Consider the following 14,434-nt stretch of genomic DNA (forward strand, 5'->3'; position numbering starts at 1 on the left):
TGTTGTTTGCTGATGATACAGCACTGGTAGGAGATTCAAGTGAGATACTGCTGAAGTTGGTCACAGATTATAGAAGAGTGCATGAAAGGAGAATGTTGAGAGTGAATGTGAATAAAAGCAAGGTTTATAAGTTTTAGCAGGATTGAGAGAAAGGTTATTTGGGGTGTGAGTTTGAATAGAAAAAAATGGAGGAAGTGAAGTGTTTTAGATATCTGGGAGTAACATGTAAGTGAATGGAACCATGGAAGTGTGAGTCATCGGGTGTCCCTAGGATGAATACTGCTCGCTGGATAGCATGATAATTTGTTCTGGTCCTTAACCAAAAGCATCTCTGGTAACTTTTGTGAACCAGCCTTTTCTCCTCTCTCCTGACCTGATCAGTCTTTTTCTTCTTATTCTATCAATAATAGGGTCTGATCTATTCTCTTTCTTCTCTCCATAGTAAATGATCTAGCTTCAACATCTAACCTTAATCACTCTTATTCTGATTCTTCCATTCTGCATACTTCAACTTGTTTTTTTCCCCTCCTCACTCTATACTTCTGTTTCTCATGGTAAACACATTTCTTCTCTTGAGTAGAACTTATCAGTATCTTGGAATGTTGAATTAGTAATCTGGTTAAACTTCATAGTGATGAAATGCAATTTCTACCTCTATTTCTCTTTACATATCATTTTATCCTCCTGTTCAAATTTAGGACACCATAATTAATCTTTGAAATAACACTAACATGTAGGGCATAACCACGTTTATAATTCACTTTAACCTGATAACTTTACACAGTAAACATTATAAAATCTGTTAATGAAGAGTTGGGGGTATTGTATCTGTGCTGTAATTGTTTTTCTTGAGAACACTTATTTACCTAGGGTTTCATTCACCGTAGAATAGAGTACTGCTTGTAGATATGGAGTGACTCTGCCTTCATCTCTTTATTAACCAGAGTGGGATGAAAATCCTTCCACCTCATTAATTCCACATGCTTCACCTCTCCCTAACTGCCATAATGTTGCTGCCACCTCCATGTTCTACAGATATCAATTTGGGCATTACTTTAGTGAGCTTTAAGTGCCCCTACTACCAAGGCCAGATCTCATGACACACATGCAGCAGCTGTTTCTATAGTTTCTTAGTGGAAACCATTCATGCGAGGACTGGCTGTTACAATACCTCCTTCTATCTTTGAACAGCAAAGCTGTGGAATTCTCTACATTATTGTCTTCCCCATGTTTATAATCTTGTACCTTCAAGAGTCTGGTATTGAAATACCTGAGAAGCTCTTGTTAACTTCTTTATTCATTTTGCAACCTACAGTCTCTTCTCCCAAGATGGTCATGATTAGGATATGTCTTGCTTGTGTCAAAATTGGTTGACACCATAGGAGCAAGGAGAGACCATTTGCAATATCTTTCATGTAATACATCTCCAGACAAAGTACTTTACCCAAATTATTCCAGATGAATATATGTAGAGGACACACAAGGTTTAAATAGCAGTTGATGATGATGTGAGAAAAACTCAGCCCATCTTGCCAACCATCATACAGAAAGGCTATGGAATGGGATAAGTGAAAGTGTGGTGAAGAACTTGCCACCCAAGACTTGGTGACCAGTTTCAAATGGCAAACTGATGATAGCAGTCTCAGGGCCCTGGAAATTTACACAGACCTACGTGATGCAGGATCAGTTCTCCTGGTCCCAGGGTTAACCCCCTGGATTCACCCTGTCCTCTCCTGCTGCTGACTTGCCACCCATTATTCATGCCACACAGGTGAATTTCTTTAAAATCCTTTAGATCTAAAATCATGAACTGTGTCTACCATTTACCATAACACTCATACAAACTTTATGGTTCACTATATTGATGGTTCTGTGGATCAAGAAATTCTGCTGCTGCTACATCTTTTTACTGTCTTCTTTCAGAAATTCTGCAGCTACTCCCATCGATTTACTCTCTTCTTCCTTCTAAAGTCTGTCAAGTAAATGACAATGCTTCCTCACTACAAACAGAATTAACTGCCATTAATATGTCTCAACATACTGGAGCCCATAATCGTGATAGTGATACACATTGATAATAAAAAATAAACTTACTTTGTAATCTACAGTTACACGGTAGATGCATTATCCTCAGCTGGGTTTTTAGCCAAATGGGGCTATATGGGAATAAGGTTCCTGAACACTTCATCAGATGGTCAAACTAACTGAACTGAAGGTTGAAGTTGGCCTAAAGGTGTCATCTGCTTGACCGCCACACAACCTTCTGGAACGTTTTTCCTTTAGCATGTACAGAGCATCGGATTGGGGAGGAGCAGTGTGGTTTCAGAAGTGGTAGAGGATGTGTGGATCAGGTGTTTGCTATGAAGAATGTGGGCAAGAAATATTTAAAGAATAGATGGATTTGTTTATGGCATTTATGGATCTGGAGAAGTCATACGATAGGGTTGATAGAGGTGCTTTGTGGAAGGTCTTAAGAATATATAGGGTGGGAGGTAAGCTGCTACAAGCAGCAAAAAGTTTTTAACAAGGATCTCAGGCATGTATACGAGTAGGAAGAGGGGATAGTGAATGGTTCTCAGTGAAGGTCGGTCTGCGGCAGAGGTGTGTGATGTCTCCATGGTTTAATTTGTTAATGGGTGGGTTGGTTAGGGAGTTAAATGCAAGAGTTTTGGAGAGAGGCGAGTATGCAGGCTGTTTAGGATAAGAGGGCCTGGGAAATGACTCAGTTGCCGTTTGCTGATGAAACAGCACTGGTGACTGATTCAAGTGAGAAACTGCAGAAGTTGGTGAATGAGTTTGGAGAAGTGTATGAAAGGAGAAAGTTGAGAAAAATGTGAATAAGAGCAGGGTTATTAGGTTCTGCAGGATTCATTAGGGTTGAAGGACAAGTTAATTGGGGTGTAAGGTTGAACGGAGAAAAATTGGAGGAAATGAAGTGTTTTAGATATCTGGGAGTGGACTTACCAGCAGTGAATCACAGGGTGGGGGAGGGGGCGAGGGTTCTAGGAGTGTTGAAGAATGTGGAAAGAATATTATCTCTAAGAGCAAAAATGGGTATGTTTGAAGGAATAATGGTTCCAACACTGTTATATGGTTGTGAGGCATGGGGTATAGATAGGGTTATACGGAGGAGGGTGGATGTGTTGGAAATGAAATGTTTGAGGACAATATGTGGTGTGAGGTGTTTGATCGAGTAAGTAATGAAAGGGTAAGAGAGATGTGTGGTAATAAAAAGAGTGTGGTTGAGAGAGCAGAAGAGGGTGTGTTGAAATGGTTTGGTCACATGGAAAGATTGACAAAGAGGATATGTCAGAGGCAGAGGGAACAAGAAGCGGGAAACCAAATTGGAGGTGGAAGGATGGAGTGAAAAAGATTTTGAGTGATCAGGGCCTCAATATACAGGAGGGTGAAAGGCATGCAAGGAATAGAGTGAATTGGAACGATGTGGTACACTGGGGTCGACGTGCTATCAATGGATTGAACCAGGGTGTGTGAAGCGTCCGGGGTAAACCATGGAAAGTTTTGAGGAGCCTGGATGTGGAGAGGGAGCTGTGTTTTCGTGCATTATACATGGCAGCTAGAGACTGTGTGAACGAATGTGTCCTTTGTTGTCTTTTCCTAGGGCTACCACGCGCGCGTGTACCTAATAACCTTGCTCTTATTCACATTTACTCTTAACTTTCTTCTTTCACACACTTTACCATATATACCATATATATGGTATATATGGTAAACAGAGAAGAGGTAGTAAAAGCTTTGCGGAAGATGAAAGCCGGCAAGGCAGCAGGTTCGGATGGTATTGCAGTGGAATCTATTAAAAAAGGGGGTGACTCTGTTGTTGACTGGTTGGTAAGGTTATTTAATGTATGTATGACTCATGGTGAGGTGCCTGAGGATTGGCAGAATGCTTGCATAGTGCCATTGTACAAAGGCAAAGGGGATAAGAGTGAGTGCTCAAATTACAGAGGTATAAGTTTGTTGAGTATTCCTGGGAAATTATATGGGAGGGTATTGATTGAGAGGGTGAAGGCATGTACAGAGCATCAGATTGGGGAAGAGCAGTGTGGTTTCAGAAGTGGTAGAGGATGTGTGGATCAGGTGTTTGCTTTGAAAAATGTATGTGAGAAATACTTAGAAAAGCAAATGGATTTGTATGTAGCATTTATGGATCTGGAGAAGGCATATGATAGAGTTGATAGAGATGCTCTGTGGAAGGTATTAAGAATATATGGTGTGGGAGGCAAGTTGTTAGAAGCAGTGAAAAGTTTTTATCGAGGATGTAAGGCATGTGTACATGTAGGAAGAGAGGAAAGTGATTGGTTCTCAGTGAATGTAGGTTTGTGGCAGGGGTGTGTGATGTCTCATGGTTGTTTAATTTGTTTATGGATGGGGTTGTTAGGGAGGTGAATGCAAGAGTTTTGGAAAGAGGGGCAAGTATGAAGTCTGTTGTGGATGAGAGAGCTTGGGAAGTGAGTCAGTTGTTGGTTCCTGATGATACAGCGCTGGTGGCTGATTCATGTGAGAAACTGCAGAAGCTGGTGACTGAGTTTGGTAAAGTGTGTGAAAGAAGAAAGTTAAGAGTAAATGTGAATCAGAGCAAGGTTATTAGGTACAGTAGGGTTGAGGGTCAAGTCAATTGGGAGGTAAGTTTGAATGGAGGAAAACTGGAGGAAGTAAAGTGTTTTAGATATCTGGGAGTGGATCTGGCAGTGGATGGAACCATGGAAGCAGAAGTGAATCATAGGGTGGGGGAGGGGGCAAAAGTCCTGGGAGCCTTGAAAAATGTGTGGAAGTCAAGAACATTATCTCGAAAAGCAAAAATGGGTATGCTTGAAGGAATAGTGGTTCCAACAATGTTGTATGGTTGCGAGGCGTGGGCTATGGATAGAGTTGTGCGCAGGAGGGTGGATGTGCTGGAAATGAGATGTTTGAGGACAATCTGTGGTGTGAGGTGGTTTGATCGAGTAAGTAATGTAAGGGTAAGAGAGATGTGTGGAAATAAAAAGAGCATGGTTGAGAGAGCAGAAGAGGGTGTTTTGAAATGGTTTGGGCACATGGAGAGAATGAGTGAGGAAAGATTGACCAAGTGGTTATATGTGTCAGAGGTGGAGGGAACAAGGAGAAGTGGGAGACCAAATTGGAGGTGGAAAGATGGAGTGAAAAAGATTTTGAGTGATCGGGGCCTGAACATGCAGGAGGGTGAAAGGCGGGCAAGGAATAGAGTGAATTGGATCAATGTGGTATACCGGGGTTGACGTGCTGTCAGTGGATTGAATCAGGGCATGTGAAGCGTCTGGGGTAAACCATGGAAAGTTGTGTGGGGCCTGGATGTGGAAGGGAGCTGTGGTTTCGGGCATTATTGCATGACAGCTAGAGACTGAGTGTGAACGAATGGGGCCCTTGTTGTCTTTTCCTAGCGCTACCTCGCACACATGAGGGGGGAGGGGGATGGTATTCCATGTGTGGCGAGGTGGCGATGGGAATGAATAAAGGCAGACAGTGTGAATTGTGTGCATGGGTATATATGTATGAGTCTGTGTGTATATATATATGTGTACATTGAGATGTATAGGTATGTATATTTGCGTGTGTGGACGTGTATGTATATACATGTGTATGGGGGTGGGTTGGGCCATTTCTTTCGTCTGTTTCCTTGCGCTACCTCGCAAACGCGGGAGACAGCGACAAAGCAAAATAAATAAAAAATAAATAAATACATATATATATATATATATATATATATATATATATATATATATATATATATATATTGCGTATATGTATATACATGTGTATGTGGGTGGGTTAGGCCATTCTTCGTCTGTTTCCTTGCGCTACCTCGCTAACGCGGGAGACAGCGACAAAGTATAATGTACTGAATATATGTTTCACATTTTTCTCATTTTCCGTGATTTTTGTAGCGTGTTTCATTACCACTTTTAAAACTATTTATTGGTTGTTATTAATCAGCACCTTTCAAAATAATTCTTGCTATGCCTGGCCGTGATACTCTGGGTGCTGTAAGTGAGATTCGAATTTCCTTAGATTATTTCAAGGCCCGGTGCAAGTGGAGAGTTCTTACCTCTTTGCATTATTATTGATTAATTTTTTTATTTCCAACCCTTGCAGACTCTTCAACTGCTATCTAGCCTCTATGATCATGCTACAACTCGCAAATGCTTGAAGGTGTGATGTACCGTGAATATTTCTTTTGCATTAACATTTCTCCAGTAAAGCATACGCTGCCCATTACTATTGTCCAATATTTATGTTGTAATGACCAGAAATCGGGAATGCGCAGAGCTTGAATCATTTCATTTTTTATTGTATATTGAATATACCATAAATGGTTCAGTTACAATTCTCAAAAACTCACTCGCAGGAGGGAATGTAACAATGGCTTCGCCTAGGGTCTCCAAATTCTCATTACGTCACTGCGACCAAAGACTAAATTGATAAAAAAAAAAACTCAACTGATATGCTTTCCTTCCGCTTACATGTTATTTCTATGGTGCTGTTAACACATATCTGTAGTGCAGATTTACACTATAATGTATATATCCAAAACTGTGGAAGCATATCCCATACATGTGTATGAGACGATGTAATTCTTACGTCATTATTCTACTACTGTTAAGACTGAGGAGGAAGTAGTTAAGAGATTACAGGGTCACTGGAGAACTATAGGGACACGTCATTTGAAATGCACTTATTGTACAATTATTACACTTTATATGTTATGTTTACTCTGTTATACAATCCACCGATTAGATCCCATACCATTTATAACTGATAATTCTACACTAACGATAATGATTAAAGATGGGCCGAGATTTTTGAGTCGATGTCAGTCTGTCAATCATTTCACTTGTTGGTTTGATCCAATGGGAAGTGATTTTTTTTTTTTTTTTTTTTACGTATTTGGTGTCTCAGTATGTGGTGAAGTTAGATGAATGATCAAACGAGCCAACTTTCCCTGTCATCACTGAACGAAGGCTACAAGGAGAATTGGCCAAGATCGTTGGGGTGACACATCTGTCGATCATTTTAACGAGATTCTATGGAGATTATGTCTGTTTTGGAGCTGAATAGATAAACGAAGCTGTCAATGATTGTTTGATAACTACTCAATGATAATTATATTAATGATAACGATGAGCAGAGATCAATGGACAAGAAAGCAATCTATGCGAGTTTTCAGTCTGGCTTTTGCAATTCCTTATGGGGAAATGCAGAAAGGATACACACTGGAATAAGAAATGGAAGAGACTGGGAGAGCAAATAGAGAAATACGAATCAGCAATGATACATTAAGATTTTTGTTGTCTGAGATTAAACCTCCCTACCACTCAGGAGGTGAGAGCCTTTTACATTAGGGAGACACGAACCCTGGAAGAGGTTGAAAATGTTGCTTTGGGCCAAGTAACTACATGACTGAAATTCAAACTATTACAAAATTTGGAACAAAACCTTTTTGCCAGATAAACAGAAAAATATTCTTATTATCAGACATAATTCACTCGTCCATGCCTTGAATACTGTGTTGTCACAGCACTAAAGATATCTTTTGAAAACTGTTTAAGGTAGAGTAATCAAACCTCATCGAGCTATGAAATATGATGCAAGAGGAAAGTTTAAAGACCTTAACACTACAATTACTGAAAAAGTGCAAAATGTGATTTGATATACAAATCTTCAACAGGTAGAGAGAAAACTTATTGTAAGCTCTTCATACTGGCAAAACCATTTTTAAAAAGGAAATACAATGAAATTATTTCGTTCCAGACTACAGATGAGATCATATTTCACGCAAATAATTAATCGTGAATGAATGAGCTACCATATGTGTGACATGTTAGATAAATGTAAATCTAGTATCGGGAAGTATCTGCTAGACATTAGTAAATATTAGGCTGGATCCACACAAACCCATCAAAAGTAGAATATGTGAACTTAGTGTCAAAGTCCACAATTTGACTGTACCATTTCTTAAAAAGATAAAAGTATTCTTCTTTCTTTACCAGTTTACCATAATCAGAAGTATATAGACAATGTTTCACAAACATGCAAGGTCCTTTCTGAAAACAAGCTTTAGTGAGAGTTCATTTTTGATAATAATAATGATAACAATAATAATAATAATAATGATAATAATAATATTCCTCTGCAGATAGTAACGTTCTCACGCGAGCGATACAACACCAACCTAACCTTCCAACTAGAGAGAATACAATCCGATATAATCTTAAAAGTTAAAATATACCTTGTATTTATATTTCATACTACATTAGGTTATGAATAATAACATAGTTTATTATATATAGTTCAAAAGAGGCTGAGTAGAAGTCTGAGCAACATGTACTCAACACTCGGGTGAAATAATATGATTGCGGTACATACCCGTCAGTAGTAGGAAGCAAATTGTAAACAACACAAATGGAAGTTGTTTTTCACATACGCCAAGTTTCAGAAAATCTTAAGTAAGCTGCATAATATAGAAAAAAGAAGAGTTGTTTAAAAGAAATGGAAGAATCCATCACAATCAAAGTGGAAGATCCACAATTAGTTGAGGAAGCAGTGATAAACGCAGATATAATTGCAGATCATGAATTTGGAAGCACAAGTGAAGAACACACTCCTGACTTACCTCGTAATACCTCACCAAGCTCTTACAGTGATTATTTTGATGTTAAATTGAAACCTACTTTTGGGTATGTTTATACACTAGAGAAAGCAAATGAAACATTAAGATTATTTCAGGAGTGGACCAGGTCACGATTTGTTTGCTACAAGGTTCAAAGAGGTTTTGGAAGAAATGGTAAGTATTTTTTTAATTCTGGTAATAGGCGTTTTTCAACTTATAACAAGTATGTTGTAATAGCAAATTCTTTTTTATAAAAGCTTTTCTTTTTCTTGATAGACTTCATCGTTTCACTTACACTATGTGTAAACAGTTCCTCAAATAACCTGTTCCGTGACTGAATACATATTTTCATGTCGGTTGAACTTATATGCGAACTTTCATACAGAAAATGAATTACTAGTCTAGCTGTGCATCAAAACCAGCTTCTAATACTCTGTCTTACAAAACCCTTAATACCAAAGAATATCTAAGAAATTTGGAAGAAAATCATATGAAGCAGCCAGACACCCTAACCAGGGTTGCAATCCCTTTGTTGATGTATATGCATTTGTCTGTCCATTGACACATTTCTCATGCCAGTGGAGCCACATGAGATTAAAGACCATGCAGCCACATGAGATTAAAGACCATGCTAACACATAAAAACTGTAGAAGTCTAGTGTGTGTGTCTTTTAACCTTTATGTAGCCGAAGCAGCCAGAAGCCCTACCCAGGGTTGGAATCCCTCTGATGGTGTATGTACATTTGTCTGTAGAAGACTGATGTGTGTCTTAATTTCTGTGTGGCTGAGGCAGCCAGACGCCCTAAGCAGGGTTTGAATCCCTCTGTTGGTGTGTATATATATATATATATATATACATGTGTATGGGGGGGGGTTGGGCCATTTCTTTCGTCTGTTTCCTTGCGCTACCTCGCAAACGCGGGAGACAGCGACAAAGTATAATAAGAAAAAAAAAAAAATATAAATCCCTGGGGGTAGGGGAGAAAGAATACTTCCCACGTGTTCCCTGCGTGTCGTAGAAGGCGACTAAAAGGGGAGGGAGCAGGGGCTGGAAATCCTCCCCTCTCATCATTTTTTTTAATTTTCCAAAAAAGGAACAGAGAAGGGGGCCAGGTGAGGATATTCCCTCAAAGGCCCAGTCCTCTGTTCTTAACGCTACCTCTCTAACACGGGAAATGGCAAATAGTTTGAAAGAAATTATATATATATATATATATATATATATATATATATATATATATATATATATATATATATGTGCACGAGGTAGCGCTAGGAAAAGACAACAAAGGCCCCATTCATTCACACTCAGTCTCTAGCTGTCATGTAATAATGCACCGAAACCACAGCTCCCTTTCCACATCCAGGCCCCACATAACTTTCCATGGTTTACCCCAGACGCTTCACATGCCCTGGTTCAATCCACTGACAGCACGTCGACCTCGGTATACCACATCGTTCCAATTCACTCTATTCCTTGCACGCCTTTCACCCTCCTGCATGTTCAGGCCCCGATCACTCAAAATCTTTTTCACTTCATCGTTCCACCTCCAGTTTGGTCTCCTACTTCTTGTTCCCCCCACCTCTGACATATGCATTCTCTTGGTCAATCTTTCCTCACACATTCTCTCCATGTGCCCAAACCATTTCTAAACACTCTCCTCTGCTCTCTCAACCACACTCTTTTTATTACGACACATCTCTCTTACCCTTTCATTACTTACACAATCAAACCACATCACACCACATATTGTCCTCAAACATCTCATTTCCAGCACATCCACCCTCCTCCGCACAACTCTATCCATAGCCCACGCCTCGCAACCATATAACATTGTTGGAACTACTATTCCTTCAAACATACCCATTTTTGCTTTCCGAGATAATGTTCTCGACTTCCACACATTCTTCAATGCTCCCAGAACTTTCGCCCCCTTCTGCACCCTATGATTCACTTCCGCATCCATGGTTCCATCCGCTGCCAAATCTAATCCCAGATATCTAAAACACTTCACTTCCAGTTTTTCTCCATTCAAACTTACCTCCCAATTGACTTGTCCCTCAACCCTACTGTACCTAATAACCTTGCTCTTATTCACATTTGCTCTCAGCTTTCTTCTTCCACACACTTTACCAAACTCAGTAACCAGCTTCTGCAGTTTCTCACACGAATCAGCCACCAGCGCTGTATCATCAGCGAAAAACGACTGACTCACTTCCCAAGCTCTCTCATCCACAACAGACTGCATACTTGCCCCTCTTTCCAAAACTCTTGCATTCACCTCCCTAACAACCCCATCCATAAAGAATTAAACAACCATTGAGACATCGCACACCCCTGCCGCAAATCTACATTCACTGAGAACCAATCACTTTCCTCTCTTCCTACACGTACGCATGCCTTACATCCTCAATAAAAACTTTCCACTGCTTCTAACAACTTGCCTCCCACACCATATGTTCTTAATACCCTCCACAGAGCATCTCTATCAACTCTATCATATGACTTCTCCAGATCCATAAATGCTACATACAGATCCCTTTGCTTTTCTAAGTATTTCTCACATACATTCTTCAAAGCAAACGCCTGATCCACACATCCTCTACCACTTCTGAAACCACACTGCTCTTCCCCAATCTGATCCTCTGTACATGCCTTCACCCTCTCAATCAATACCCTCCCATTTAATTTCCCAGGAATACTCAACAAACTTATACCTTTGTAATTTGAGCACTCACTTTTATCCCCTTTTATATAGGAGAGAAAGAATACTTCCCTCATATTCCCCACGGTTGTAGAAAACAACTAGAGGGGACGGAATTGGGGCTGAAAACACTCCCCTCCTTGTATTTCAATTTCTAAAAGGAGAAACAGGAGTCAAGCAGGGAGTGCTCATCCTTTTCAAAAGCTCTGATTGAGGTGTCTGTATGTGTTTGGATGTAACCAAGATAAGAAAGGAGAGATAGGTCATATGTTTCAGGAAAGAAACCTGGATGTTCTGGCTCTGGCGGAAAAGAAGTTCAAGGGTAAAGGGGAAGAATGGTTTGGAAAAGTCATGGGAGTAAAGTCAAGGGGTGATGAGAGGACAAGAACTAAGGAAGAAGTAGCACTGCTCTTGAAGTAGTTGTGGGAGTGTGTGATAGAGTGTAAGAAAACAAATTCTAGATTGATGTGGGTAAAACTGAAAGTGGACCGAGAGATGAGTGATTATTGGTGCTTATGCACCTTGTCATGAGAAGAAAGATCATGAGAGGCAAGTGTTATGGGAGCAGCTGAGTGAGTGTGTCAGCAGCTTTGGTGCACAAGACCAGGTACTAGTGATGGGTGATTAAATGCAAAGGTGAGTAATATGGCTGTCGAGGGTATGATTGGTGTACATGGGGTATTCAGTTTTGTGAATGGAAATGGTCAAGAGCTTGTGGATTTGTGGGCTGAAAAATGACTGATGATTGGAAATACCTGGTTCAGAAAGAGAGATATACATATGTATAAGTATGCATATGTGAGTAGGGGAGATGGCCAAAGGGCATTATTGGATTATGTGTTAATTGATAAGCGTGTAAAAGAGAGACTTTTGGATGTTAATGTGCTGAGAGGGGTGGCTGAAGGGATGTCTGCCACTATATTGTGGAGACAAGGGTGAAGATTTTCAGAGGTTTTCAAAAACAAAAGGAGAATTTTGGAAAGAAGAGAGTGGTGAGAGTGAGTGATCTTGGAAAGGAGACTTGTGTGAGGAATTACCAGGAGAGATTGAGTGTAGAATGGCAGAAGATGAGAGCAAATGACATGAGGGGACTGGATGGGGAATGTATTTAGGGAAGCAGTGTTTGCATGTGCAAAAGATGCATGTGGCATGAGAAAGTGGGAGGTGGGCAGATTAGAAAGGGTAGTGAGTGGTATGATGAAGAAGTAATGTTATTAGTGAAAGAGAAAAGAGAGGCGGTTGGATGATACCAGGAAAGAGTGCAAATGACTGGGAGATGTCTAAAAGAAAGTGGCAGGAGGTCAAGAGGAAGGTGCAAGGGTTGAAAAAGAGGGCAAATGAGAGTTAGGGTGAGAGAGTATCATTAAACTTTATGGAGAATAAAAAAATGTTTTGGAAGGAAGTAAATAACCTGCATAAGACAAGAGAACAAGTGAGAACATCGGTGAAGGGGGCAAGTGGGGAGGTAATAACAGGTAGTGATGAAGTGAGAAGATGGAGTGAGTATTTGGAAGGTTTGTTGAATGTGTTTGATGATAAAGTGGCAGATATACAGTGTTTTGGTCGGGGTGGTGTGCGAAGTGAGAGGGTCAAGGAGATTGGTTTGGTAAACAGAGAAGAGGTAGTGAAAGCTTTGCGGAAGATGAAATCTTGCAAGGCAGTAGGTTTGAATGGTATTGTAGTGGAATCTGTTAAAAAAGGGAGTGACTGTGTTGTTGATTGGTTGGTGAGGATATTCATTGTATGTATGAACCATGGTGAAGTTCCTGAGGATTGGCGAAATGCATGCATAGTGCCATTGTACAAAGGCAAAGGGGATAAAGGTGAGTGTTCAAACTACAGAGGCATAAGTTTGTTGAGTATTCCTGGGAAATTATATGGGAGGGTATTGATTGAGAGGGTGAAGGCATGTACAGAGCATGAGATTGGGATCAGGTATTTGCTTTGAAGAATGTATGTGAGAAATACTTAGAAAAACAGATGGATTTGTATGTAGCATTTATGGTTCTGGAGAAGGCATATGATAGGGTTGATAGAGATGCTTTGTGGAAGATTTTAAGAATACGTATATGGTGTGGGAGGTAAGTTGCTAGGAGCACTGAAAAGTATTTACCATGGGTGTAAGGCATGTGTACGAGTAGGAAGAGAGGAGAGTAATTGGTTCTCTGTGAATGTCGGTTTATGGCAGGGGTGTGTGATGTCCTCATGGTTGTTTAATTTGTTTATGGATGGGGTGGTTAACAAGATAAATATGAGAGTTTTGGAGAGAGGAGTGAGTATGCAGTTTATTAGGGATGAGAAGGCCTGGGAAGTGAGTCAGTTGTTGTTTGTTGATGATACAGCTCTAGTGGCTGATTCATGTGAGAAACTGCAGAGGTTGATGACTGAGTTTAGAAAAGTGTAAATAAGAGCAAGGTTATTAGGTTCAGTAGGATTGAGGGACAAGTTAATTGGGATGTAAGTTTGAATGGAGAAAAACTAGAGGAAGTGAAGTGTTTTAGATATCTGGGAGTGGACTTAGCAGCAGATGGAACCATGGAAGCAGAAGTGAATCACAGGAAGGGGGAGGGGGCACAGTTTCTGGGAGCAATGAAGAATGTATGGAAGGAGTGAACAATATCTCGGAGAGCAAAAATGGATATGTTTGAAGAAATAGTAGTTCCAACAATGTTTTATGGTTGCGAGGCATGGGCTATGGATAGGGTTGTCTGGAGGAGGGTTGATGTGTTGGAAATGAAATGTTTGAGGACAGTATGTAATGTGAGGTGGTTTGATCGAGTAAGTAATGAAATAGTAAGAGAGATGTGTGGAAATAAAGAGTGTGGTTGAGAGAGCAGAAAAGGGTGTGTTGAAAAGGTTTGGACATATGGAGAGAATGAGTGAGGATAGATTGACAAAGAGGATATATGTGTCAGAGGTGAAGGGAGCAAGGAGATGTGGGAGACCAAATTAGGGGTGGAAGGACAGAGTGAAAAAGATTTTGAGCAATCAGGGCCTGAACATACAGGAGGGTGAGAGATGTACAAGGTATAGAATGAAATGGAATGATGTGGTATACTGAAGTTGATGTGCTGTCAATGGATTG

General features: G+C 40.2%; 1 protein-coding gene across 1 annotated transcript in view; it reads left to right on the forward strand.

Moving 5' to 3' along the window:
• The first annotated feature begins 8,401 nt into the window (after positions 1-8,401).
• The window catches only part of LOC139755525 (uncharacterized), a 45,521-nt gene continuing 39,488 nt past the window's right edge, over positions 8,402-14,434 (forward strand). The window contains exon 1 of the mRNA XM_071673918.1: positions 8,402-8,818. Within this exon, the coding sequence (XP_071530019.1) occupies positions 8,524-8,818 (295 nt within the window). The 5' untranslated portion in view covers positions 8,402-8,523. The remainder of the gene's footprint in view (positions 8,819-14,434) is intronic.

The sequence above is a fragment of the Panulirus ornatus genome, chromosome 19 (assembly GCF_036320965.1).
Source record: "Panulirus ornatus isolate Po-2019 chromosome 19, ASM3632096v1, whole genome shotgun sequence".
NCBI lineage: Eukaryota > Metazoa > Arthropoda > Malacostraca > Decapoda > Palinuridae > Panulirus > Panulirus ornatus.